This window comes from Spermophilus citellus (assembly GCF_964194105.1).
Source record: "Spermophilus citellus genome assembly, chromosome: 7".
Classification (NCBI taxonomy): Eukaryota; Metazoa; Chordata; class Mammalia; order Rodentia; family Sciuridae; genus Spermophilus; species Spermophilus citellus.
The window spans coordinates 39,269,665-39,282,390 of NC_138188.1; the positions used below are offsets into that span (position 1 = coordinate 39,269,665).

At 38.6% G+C, this 12,726-nt stretch overlaps 1 protein-coding gene across 2 annotated transcripts in view; it reads right to left on the reverse strand.

The window, feature by feature from the left end:
- The window catches only part of XRN1 (5'-3' exoribonuclease 1), a 128,569-nt gene that overhangs the window by 85,597 nt on the left and 30,246 nt on the right, over positions 1–12,726 (reverse strand). For both annotated transcript variants that reach the window (XM_081301676.1, XM_081301677.1), the window contains 4 exons: positions 11,922–11,988; positions 11,593–11,698; positions 9,980–10,069; positions 145–301 (listed from right to left, as the gene is read on the reverse strand). In XM_081301676.1, the coding sequence (XP_081157802.1) occupies positions 145–301; positions 9,980–10,069; positions 11,593–11,698; positions 11,922–11,988 (420 nt within the window). The remainder of the gene's footprint in view (positions 1–144; positions 302–9,979; positions 10,070–11,592; positions 11,699–11,921; positions 11,989–12,726) is intronic.

Genomic DNA, 12,726 nt, shown 5'->3' on the forward strand with positions numbered 1-12,726 from the left:
ACATAAAAACATTCAATTCTAAAACTCACCTGGGGCTGGAGATATAGCTCAGTTGGTAAAGTGCTTGCTTTGCATGCCCAAGGCCATGGGTTCAATCCCCAGCACCACCAAAAAAAAAAAAAAAAAAAATCATCTAAAACTCACCTGATAGCATGTAGGAAGTAAATTTTTGCTAGCCGCTGGAAGTACAGCAAGAAGCTGTTCAAATGGTTTAAAAGGTTTTCCTAGTTCAAAATGGATTTGGAGTGTACTGATGTTGCGGATGTCTGACAGGAAAGGTGCATAATGATAAGGATAATACCTACAAAACAAAATGAGTTTTAAGCAACCAGAAACCATGAAACAAGTCAATAATTTATATATATACATTTCTTCTATAGTTTAACACCATATAGCAATAAATTTCAAGAAAAATTAAGTATCACCCACAATTCTACCATCTGAATATAAGAAATCGGCACAGTTAGAAAATGTGGATGGCATGATGGCAAAAAGTATTATATTTCCTTAATTTTCTAGTGCAGTTTCAGATTTCTAAAAATCAGGTAATTGAAGAATGCATATAATGTAATGCTGTTTTTGTTCTGTTTTTGAGATGGGGTCTCAAGTGATCCTCCTGCCTCAGCTTCCTTAGTGTTGGCACTACAGGTGCATGCCACTGATCTTGAATTTGTAATACTTTTTTGAATTCACAAAATGCTCATCATGAATCTTCCAGTCCATACGCTGGACAGTAATGAGGTAGTCAGAGGATCTTTAGTCTTGTCAGTTGGCCCTGGGACTTTCAAGCAAGGTTCTGGGAGTAGCTGAAGGTTCTGATAAAAGCTTTAATTAGTTCATAAGGACAGAGGGAGGGGGTATCTAACATGGCGGCCGGCGAGGAAGCAGCGATTCCAATGTCTCCACATTAACGGGATCAGAAAGACCCATTGGAACAGCTGCAGTCTACCTACTGAAGAACTTCTAGCAAAATTCTGTTAAGAGGAGACCTGCCGGGAATTGGTAGGTTTATTAGAAGTGACAGTTTGTCCCAGACAAGTGGATCTTGGCCGGCCATGCGGGCGCAGAGGTCCAGTCCCGCAGCCACCAGTTGCTTTTGCGGGCGGCCGGCGGCCCGGAGCGGCGCAGCCCGCCCGAACCGGCAGACGGCCTCCGCCATCCTGGCTCGCCCGAGAGGCCCTGCTCTCGCTCTGTGAATGGCCACCCCGCCCGCCCGGCTCTTAGCCACTCGGCCTCAGCTGCCCGGCTCTACAGACGGTCCCCGGTGGCCCAGCTCAGCGAAAGGGGTCCCCGCTCGGCCGGCGGACGGCCCCTGCCATCCCGGCTCTCCTGGCGGCCCCGCCCACTCTGCCAATGGCCACCCCGCCCACCCGGCTCTTAGCCACTTGGCCTCAGCTGCCCGGCTCTACAGGCGGCCCCCGGTGGCCCGGTGCAGCGAGAAGTGGCCCCGCCTGGCCCAGCAGACGCCCGTGCCCTCCCGGCTCTGCTAACAGCCCTGCCCACCCGGCGAACGGCTCCCCACCCGAGACCACGTGAAGGGAATCTAACCAAGCCTTTATGAAATAGCAAACTGGGAACTAAAACCAGAGATTGTGTCAGATAAGAGACAAGCCAGTTCCACCCCTCCCTTCGGCAAGGAGCCAGGGGCCTGCCATAGCAGAGAGGGGAAGTCACCAAAGTTCGGCCAAAGAGATTCCTTCCCAGCGGAATCTACTTTAACAGGTGTGTGACTCCCACCCACACCAGATACAAACAAACGGGAAACTTCAAAATCTCTCCGTGGGCGTGACCGTAAGGGCCAAAGGACTCTTGACCCCCAACTCCCCCTACTGCCAGTGACGTGGGCGTGACTGTAGGGGCAGAGGGAAGCAGAGAAGACTCCCCACCCCCAACTCCCCCAACCATGAACTGAGAGGGTGTGACGGTAGGGGCGGAGGGAAACAGAGGACACTCCAGACCCCCAACTCCTCCTACTGCCAGCAGAGTGGTTGTGATTGTAGGGGCTGAGGGAAGCAGAGGGGATCCTCGACCCCCAACTCCTATTACCACCAGCAGCGACACCAATGGTCTTAGCCGCCAGATTCCAAAGGTGTGCCCACCAAAGGGGTCCGGAAAAATTAAACAATTGACTCCCAGACCACAGCTCCACAGCACTGGGGCTTAGATGAATGACAGAGATGAATGCTCAGTCGTTAGGGAAATAGAGCACTCGGTGGGGCTGAAAGTGTAACCAAATCCTTGGGGAACTGCCTCCGGTGAGCAGGACCTGGCTGGCTGGCAGGAGGAAGGGGAGGAGGGGCCGTAGAAGTGAAACGGCTCTGGGCCAACAGGATTGAGAGACTCCCAGGAACCGCCTTACAGGGATTGCTGTTGAAACATTGAGGGCAAAACTCAGCCCGGAGGGCACAGCTTTGCCTACGGGAAGAGAAGAAAATGGATCTCTAAGACCTAATTTTATTTCCTATTTCATTTTATTTTTTTCTCTCCCTTTTCCCTCTCTCTCTCCCCTTCCAAGTTTTATTGCTCTTTCCATTCTCCTCTATGGTATCTATCTCCCTCTCCTTCTTTCTTTTCAAGAGCACCTACCTTCCTCTTTCCCCCAACTTTCATCCCAAGCATTACATCCTCCATTTCGTGTAACTGTCTAAATGCAAATAGGTGAATGTTTCGAGGCCGCCTATAGTGCTCCTAAATACCTAGCTCCTACCAACACCCTGATCCAATAAACGGTTAGTATCCCCCTTCAGTAGAGCAATCTTCTAAAGTAGCCAAGACATACTAACCCTTATACCTGCATAGCACCTAACCTAAAGTCCTAAGAATAAAAAACAAACGACTATATGCATACAAAATCCGGAAGCCCTTTATAAATTGAATGAATCAGCTCTAAAGTACAATAAAGCCCAACATCTATAGGCATAATCTCCCACCACAAAGGAGAGACAACAGAGATAAACAAAGCCAAAACAAATGTATAGGATAAAGCAGTTTCAAAGCAGTCAAACAGAGCTGGAAAGTAACGTGAACAACATGAAAAAACAAGGGAAAAAAGGATTACAGATAATGCAGGACAACTTAAATCTACAGGAGGACCTAGAAGCATCAGAAACATGGACAGGGAAAGAAATCGAGGCATACCTAACTCAGATGCAACGGAATTTTAGAGAAGACATGAGACAGCAAGTCCAAGAATTGAAAGTATATTTTGAAAACGAACTAAACAAACAAATTCAAACTGCAAAGAACAAGCTTTACCAGGAGATAGAGATCTTAAAAAAAAACCAAACAGTAATTTTAGAAATGCAAGAAACCATAAACCAGATTAAAAACGCTAACGAGAGTATTACAAATAGGCTAGATCAAGTAGAAGTCAGAACATCAGATAATGAAGACAAAGTTTATCAACTTGAAAAGAGTATAGTCAACACTGAAAAGATGCTTAAATCTCATGAGCAATCTATCCAAGAGTTATGGGATCTCATTAAAAAACCAAATTTGAGAGTCATTGGGATAGAAGAAGGCACAGAGGTTCAAACCAAAGGAATGCACAACCTATTAAATGAAATAATCCTAGAAAACTTCCCAGAGATAAAAGATGGAATGGATTGCCATATCCTGGAAGCCTACAGGACCCCAAACATCCAAAACTGTAATAGACCAACTCCAAGATATATAATTATGAAGATAGCCAACATACAGAACAAGGAGAGAATATTAAAGGCTACAAGGGAAAGGAGGCAGATTACATTCAGGGGTAAACCAATTAGGTTAACGGCTGATTTTTCATCACAGACTTTGAAAGCGAGAAGATCCTGGAACAATGTATTCCAAACGCTGAAAAATAATGGTCTCCAACCAAGAATACTGTATCCAGCAAAATTAAGCTTCAGATTTGACAATGAAATTAAAATCTTTCACGATAAACAAAAGCTAAAAGAATTTGCAGCCAGAAAACCAGCACTGCAAAGCATTTTGGGCAAAATTCTACAAGAAGAGGAATGGAAAAATAGTGCCCAAAACCAACAGCGGGAGGTTTCTCAGTAAAGGGGGAGGAAAAAAATCAAAAAGTAAAAACTAGCCAAACTAAAATAAATAAATAAATAAACATGACTCGAAGTACAAATCATATTTCAATTGTAACCTTAAATGTTAATGGACTAAACTCACCAATCAAGAGACACAGGCTAGTAACCTGGATCAAAAAAACAAACCCAACAATATGCTGCCTTCAGGAGACTCATATGATAGGAAAAGACATACACAGGCTGAAGGTGAAAGGTTGGGAAAACTCACACCCCACTCACATGGCCCTCGGAAGCAAGCAGGAGTGGCCATACTCATATCGAACAAAATCAACTTCAAACCTAAATTAATCAAAAGGGATAAAGAAGGACACTATATCCTGTTAAAAGGAACTATCCACCAATAAGACATAACAATTATCAATTTATATGCACCAAATAATGGTGCAGCAACGTTCGTAAAACAAACTCTCCTCAAGTTCAAGAGTCAAATTGACCACAACACAATAATTATGGGTGACTTCAACACACCACTCTCACCATTAGACAGATCCTCCAGACAAAAGCTGAATAAAGAAACTATAGAACTCAATGACACAATCAAGAACCTAGACTTAACCGACATATATAGAATATATCAACCATCATCAAGTGGATACACGTTCTTCTCAGCAGCACATGGATCTTACTCAAAGATAGACCATATATTATGCCATAGGGCAACTCTTAGTAAATATAAAGGTGTGGAGATAATACCATGCACCATATCTGATCATAATGGAATGAAACTGGAAATCAATGATAAAAGAAGGAAGGAAAAATCCAGCATCACATGGACAATAAACAATATGTTACTGAATGATCAATGGGTTACAGAAGACATAAAGGAGGAAATCAAAAAATTCTTACAGATAAATGACAATTCACACAACATACCGGAATCTATGGGACACAATGAAAGCAGTTCTAAGAGGGAAATTCATTTCCTGGAGTTCATTCCTCAAAAAAAGAAAAAACCAACAAAGAAACGAACTCACACTACATCTCAAAACCCTAGAAAAGGAAGAGCAAAACAACAGCAAATATAGCAGAAGACAAGAAATAATTAAAATCAGAGAAGAAATCAACGAAATAGAAACCAAAAAAACCATTGAAAAAATTGATAAAACTAAAAGTTGGTTCTTTGAAAGAATAAATAAGATCGACAGACCCTTAGCCTGCTAACGAAGAGAAGAAGAGAGAAAACTCAAATTACTAACATACGGGATGAAAAAGGCAATATCACAACAGACACTACAGAAATACAGAAGATAATTAGAAAGTATTTCGAAACCCTATATTCTAATAAAATAGAAGACAGTGAAGACATCGATAAATTTCTTAAGTCATATGAGCTGCCCAGATTGAGTCAGGAAGACACACGCAATTTAAACAGACCAATAACAAAGGAAGAAATAGAAGAAGCCATTAAAAGACTACCAACCAAGAAAAGCCCTGGACCGGATGGGTATACAGCGGAGTTTTACAAAACCTTCAAAGAAGAATTGATACCAATACTTTTCAAGCTATTTCAAGAAATAGAAAAAGAAGGAGCTCTTTCAAATTCATTCTATGAGGCCAACATCACCTTGATCCCAAAACCAGACAAAGACACTTCAAAGAAAGAAAACTACAGACCAATATCTCTAATGAACCTAGATGCAGAAATCCTCAATAAAATTCTGGCGAATCGGATTCAAAATCATATCAAAAAAATTATACACCATGATCAAGTAGGATTCATCCCTGGGATGCAAGGCTGGTTCAATATACGGAAATCAATAAATATTATTCACCACATCAATAGACTTAAAGATAAGAACCATATGATCATCTCGATAGATGCAGAAAAAGCATTCGACAAAATACAGCATCCTTTTATGTTCAAAACACTAGAAAAACTGGGGATAACAGGAACTTACCTCAACATTGTAAAAGCTATGAATGCTAAGCCTCAGGCTAGCATCATTCTGAATAGACAAAAGTTGAAGGCATTCCCTCTAAAATCTGGAACAAGACAGGGATGCCCTCTCTCACCACTTCTATTTAATTCAGTCCTTTAAATACTAGCCAGAGCAATTAGACAGACGAAAGAAATTAAAGGCATAAAAATAGGAAAAGAAGAACTTAAAATATCACTATTTGCAGACGATATGATCCTATACCTAGAAGACCCAAAAGGGTCTACAAAGAAACTACTAGAACTAATAAAAGAATTCAGCAAAGTGGCAGGATATAAAATCAACACACATAAATCAAAGGCATTCCTGTATATCAGCAACAAAACTTCTGAAATGGAAATGAGGAAAACCACCCCATTCACAATATCCTCAAAAAAAAAAAAAAATACTTGGGAATCAACCTAACAAAAGAGGTGAAAGATTTATACAATGAAAACTACAGAACCCTAAAGAGAGAGATAGAAGAAGATCTTAGAAGACGGAAAAATGTACTCTGTTCATGGATAGGCAGAACCAACATCATCAAAATGGCAATATTACCAAAAGTTCTCTACAGGTTTAATGCAATGCCAATCAAAATCCCAACGGCATTTCTTGTAGAAATAGACAAAGCTATCATGAAATTCATATGGAAAAACAAAAGACCCAGAATAGCAAAAGCAATTCTAAGCAGGAAGTGTGAATCAGGCGGTATAGCGATACCAGACTTCAAACTATACTACAGAGCAATAGTAACAAAAACAGCATGGTACTGGTACCAAAACAGGCGGGTGGACCAATGGTATAGAATAGAGGACACAGAGACCAATCCACAAAATTACAACTTTCTTATATTTGATAAAGGTGCTAAAAGCATGCAATGGAGAAAGGATAGCATCTTCAACAAATGGTGCTGGGAAAACTGGAAATCCATATGCAACAAGATGAAGCTGAACCCCTTTCTCTCGCTATGCACAAATGTTAATTCAAAATGGATCAAGGAGCTAGATATCAAATTAGAGACTCTGCGCCTGATAGAAGAAAAAGTTGGCTCCGATCTACATATTGTGGGGTCGGGCTCCAAATTCCTTAATAGGACACCCATAGCCCAAGAGTTATATACAAGAATAAACAAATGGGACTTACTTAAACTAAAAAGTTTTTTCTCAGCAAGAGAAACAATAAGAGAGGTAAACAGGGAACCTACATCCTGGGAACAAATTTTTACTCCTCACACTTCAGATAGAGCCCTAATATCCAGAATATACAAAGAACTCAAAAAATTAAACAATAAGATAACAAACAACCCTATCAACAAATGGGCCAAGGACCTGAACAGACACTTCTCAGAGGAGGACATACAATCAATCAATAAGTATATGAAAAAATGCTCACCATCTCTAGCAGTCAGAGAAATGCAAATCAAAACCACCCTAAGATACCATCTCACTCCTGTAAGATTGGCAGCCATTATGAAGTCAAGTAACAATAAGTGCTGGCAAGGATGTGGGGAAAAAGGTACACTTGTACATTGCTGGTGGGACTGCAAATTGGTGCGGCCAATATGGAAAGCAGTATGGAGATTCCTAGGAAAGCTGGGAATGGAACCACCATTTGACCCAGCTATCGCCCTTCTCGGTCTATTCCCTGAGGACCTTAAAAGAGCATACTATAGGGATACTGCCACATCAATGATCATAGCAGCACAATTCACAATAGCTAGACTTTGGAATCAACCTAGATGCCCTTCAATAGATGAATGGATTAAAAAACTGTGGCATTTATACACAATGGAGTATTACGCAGCACTAAAAAATGACAAAATCATGGATTTTGTAGGGAAATGGTTGGCATTAGAGCAGATAATGCTAAGTGAAGCTAGCCAATCCTTAAAAAACAAATGCCAAATGTCTTCTTTGATATAAAGAGAGCAACTACGATCAGAACACGGAAGAAGAGCATGAGGAAAAGACTGACATTAAACAGAGACGAGTGGGGTGGGAGAAAGGGAGAGAGAAGGGAAACTGTATGGAAATGGAAGGAGACCCTCATTGTTACACAAAATTACATAAGAGTTTGTGAGGGGAAAGGGGGAAAAAAAAACAAGGGAGAGAATTAAACAACAGCAGATGGGGTAGAGAGGGAAAATGAGAGGGAAGGGGAGGGGCGATAGTAGGGGATAGGAAAGGTAGTAAAATACAACAGTCATTAATATGGTATTATGTAAAAATGTGGATGTGTAACCGATGTGATTCTGCAACTTGTATTTGGGGTAAAAAAATGGGAGTTCATAACCCACTTGAATCAAATGTATGTAAGATGATATGTCATGAGCTTTGTAATGTTTTGAACAACCAATAAAAAAAAAAAAAGGATAGAGCTAATGTGGCCTTTAATGGTCAACTCTAAGAACTTTTTTATTTGAATTCATATACATATTATTATATTTATAATAGAGATTAAAACATGCATCAATTACATACTAATTTTATTTTATATCATTCATGTTTAACTGTATATTTTAAATCATTCCATCCTTTTTTTTAAGCTATAGATGACACTATTTATTGATTGATTGATTGATGGTACTGGGGATTGAATTCAATAGTAATTGGCCACTGAGCCACATCCCCAGGCGTTTTTTTTTGTATTTTATTTAGAGACAGGGTCTCAGAAAGTTGCTTAGCACCTTGCTTTTGCTGAGGCTGGCTTTGAACTTGTGATCCTCCTGTCTCAGCCTCCCAAACCCCTGGGATTACAGGCGTACCCCACTGCACCCAGCTATTTGTTTATTTTTATGTGGTGCTGAGGATCGAACCCAGTGTCTCACACATCGAGCCACAATCCCAGCCCCACCATTCCATCTTTAACTACATATTTTTACAAAGCTTTGAACATACACACTTAAAAATTTTTCGATATGCTCTAGGTGTATGACTCAGGTGTGTGTGTGTGTGTGTGTGTGTTGTGTATGTGTTTATATTTTCTAATTGTGGCATACATTTCAAAGCAATTGAAAAAGTTAGGAGAAATAATGTAAAACAAACAGACTCTGGAATCAGACACACTTGGACTTGGTTCTGGGATGTAAGATTTTGGGAAGATTAAACTTTTTGAGGCTTTATTTCTTCATCTGTAATGGGGGAAAACAATGTCTACTTCAGTTGTGAAGATTAGATGAGAACATGCTTCTCAAGTGTCTGGTCTTAATGCGTTAAAACAATAGAAACAACTTATGTAAGCCCTCTTAAAAAAACAAAGCAGAGCTATGTTATCACCCAAGTCTTCACTTTTCACTGATTGTCTTTTGGTCTGTTACTTTTCTATTTTGGTGGATGGTTTTGAATAAAATTTGCTGGAACAGGGAAGAGAAATGGCAAATTATTACTATTTCCAGTAAAAGCAAATAATTCCTTTTTCCTTTATTTTTCCAGCCTAACATACAACTAGTCTAGTCTTCAAAAAATTATTACTATTTGAAAAAAAAATTTAAACACACAAAAATTTAGAGAATACAACGAATACTCCCATGTAACTATCACCCAGATCTGATAGTTATCTAAACTTAAGTCATACTTGATTCATCTCTTTTCTCTCTCTCTCTCTCTTTTTTTTGGGGGGGGGGGTGATGCTGGGACTCAAACTAGGACTTCTTGCATACTAGACAAATGAGCTACAACCGAATTACATCTTCAGCTCTGATTTATCTAAATACAGAATTTTACATCCTTAGATTAATAAAGACCTTTTATCATCTGCTAGGGCTAGAAGCATCTTTTTCAAGTATTTTCATTTAAGAAAAGATTACCTGGGCAGAAGATATAGTTCAGTTGGGAGAGTGCTTGCCTAACATGCACAAGGCCCTGGGTTCAATCTCCAGCAAAACACACACACACAAACACACAAAAGACGACGAAGAAGAAATGTCTAAATGAGATTCTTACAGAAAAAAACATTTTAAAAAAGATATCCTCTTACCAGCTCCAGGACTGAACACCGTGATAGTAATAGTGCAGAATCCACTGTATTGCCTGAACATAACATGCAGCTTGATCAGCCAGAAAATCACTGAAAATAGAAAGGAATATTTTCATTACATTATTTTTTTTTGAAAATAGGCCAGTGTTTCTAGAGCATATTTCCTCATATATTTTACCTCACATGGCTTATTAAGTCAATGAATTAACTATGAATTATATACTATTTAAAAATAACAATCAGAAAAACTCCAAAAAAATTCCACCTTACACATGAAAGGTTTGCTTCACCTACACCAACTATTAAGCCTGCTGTGCATATTTGACTAGTAAATCTATGACACATTTGGTCTAAAGTTTAAAGACTTAGCTAATGAAATATTTTATCAAGCAGTACTGTTGCTCTCTTAAATAGTGGGGATGAGATGGGCACATCAGAAAGTTCTTGAAAAGCTTGGTTATAGCAGCTAAAATACCCTTTGAAAAGTGCTACAGCTGCTGAGCAAGATTCTCTTCTAATTTCTTCTCTCAAAAACCAAAAGCTATCATTTAAGGTTTGGGTAAAATCAATCTTTGAATACCAAGACAGGCACTAGTCTAAAGTCCAAAGTAGTTGCTTAAGAAATTCCAAGTCTCCATATTTCTGGGAGGTATGCTTTTATACATGAAATTATTACCTAGTTAATATAAAACAAATATTTCCCTAGGAATAAAAACAAACATTTTCATTCCCTTACAGCAATCACTATACATTTTGGTATGTTTCTTTTCAGTCTTTTTTTTTAATATTTATTTTTTAGGTGTAGTTAGACACAATACCTTTATTTTATTTATTTATTTTTATGTGGTGCTGAGGATTGAACCCAGGGCCTCGCATGTGCTAGACGAGTACTCTACTGCTGAGCCACAACTCCAGCCCTCTTTTTCAGTCTCTCTTTATTTTAAGATGGTGTCTAGCCATGTTGCCCAGACTGGTCTTGAACTCCGGGCCTCAAGTCATCCTCCCACCACAGCCTCCTAAGTATGTAGGACAATAGGTGTGCACCACCACACCAGTATCAGTCTGTTCTATTCCTAATACTTTTTTTTCTATTCCTAATACTTTTTTTTTCTATTCCTAATACTTTTTTTTCTATTCCTAATACTTTTTAAAAAGTATTAATGAGTATGAGCTACATGTATGATTTTGTGTTCTGTTTTAAAATTTAAGTATCTTTCCAAATAATTATGAAATTTCTTCAAGTACCAGTTTAGCAGCTACACAGATTCTGAAGATGTGGAGATGAGAGGGATGGTGACTGTGATGATGATGATGCAGAGCCTGATTAATGGGAACCTTCTTATTGGACATTGGATTAATTTTTTACTATTTTAAGTAACTTTGTAATAAGCTTTCTGTGTATAAGGACAATTTCTCTATTTTAATTATAATATAAGTCAGAATTAATATCACCTTCTCCAAAACCATATCCTACTAGTTGAAATCTACAATAATTTATGAAACCAAAAAATCCTTCTCTTCTACTACTTTGTCAGAATTGTGCTGTTTTCTGAAGAACTGCAAAATCTATTTTTTTTTTTTACTTTAAAGTAAAAGGATTGGCAAAAACGTACTCAGAGACTACATCAACCCCCATCTTTGTCATGTAATATGTTCTTTTATATTGTCGAAACTCAGTTTCAAATAGATCATCATCTTCAGTCTCATCTTCTAAGTTATCTAGGGGGAAAAAAGAAAGATAGTGACTGACAGTTATGAATATTCTGTTTTTCTTCTAATGCTCTGATAAATGCATATCAAAGTTGATTCTTATAAGTTATCATAGCAATTTGTCCAATTCAATCTTACTAAATTAGTATTGATATATCAAATTATAACTATTCCGTCAAAGTAATAACACATAAAAAGTAATAACATATCAAACTATATAGTTTGTACTTACCCTTAGAAGCTACCACTTCACTTTCATTTTTGTCTAAAGCAGCCCAACATACAGAATTTTCCTGGCCCTATAAAAATTATAAATCATCATAAAATAAATGGTAAGATATATTTCAAGGGGATATTTAAAAAATGCTAAAACTAATTGAAATTATCCTTAAAGGAAACAATCAAGAACGTGAAGAGAGAGCCTACAGAATAGAAAAAATTCTCTACCATCTGCACATCAAATAGAGCATTAATCTTGAGAATACAGAAAGAACTCAAAAAAAACCCTTAACACCAAAAAGCCAAATAACTCGGGCTGGAGATGTGGCTCAAGCGGTAGTGCACTTGCCTGGCATGCGCAGAGTGCTGGGTTCGATCCTCAGCACCACATACAAATAAAATAAAGATGTTGTGTTCACCGAAAACTGAAAAATGAATATTAAAAAAATTCTCTCTCTCTCAAAAAACAACAACAACAACAAAAAAACAAATAACTCAATAAGTAAATGGCCAAAGGAACTGAAAAGACACTTCACAGAAAAAGAAATATGATTGGTCAACAAATATGTGAAAAAAATGTTCAACATCTGTAGCAATTAGAGAAATGCAACTTAAAACTAAACTGAGATTTCATCTTACTCCACTCAGAATGGCAAATGTCAAAAATATAAGTAACAATAAATGTTGGTAAGGATGTGGGGAAAAGGTACACTCATACATTGCTGGTGGGACTGCAAATGGTGCAACCATTCTGGAAAGCAGTAGGGAGATTCCTTAGAAAATATAGAATGAAACCACTATTTGACCCAGTTATCCTA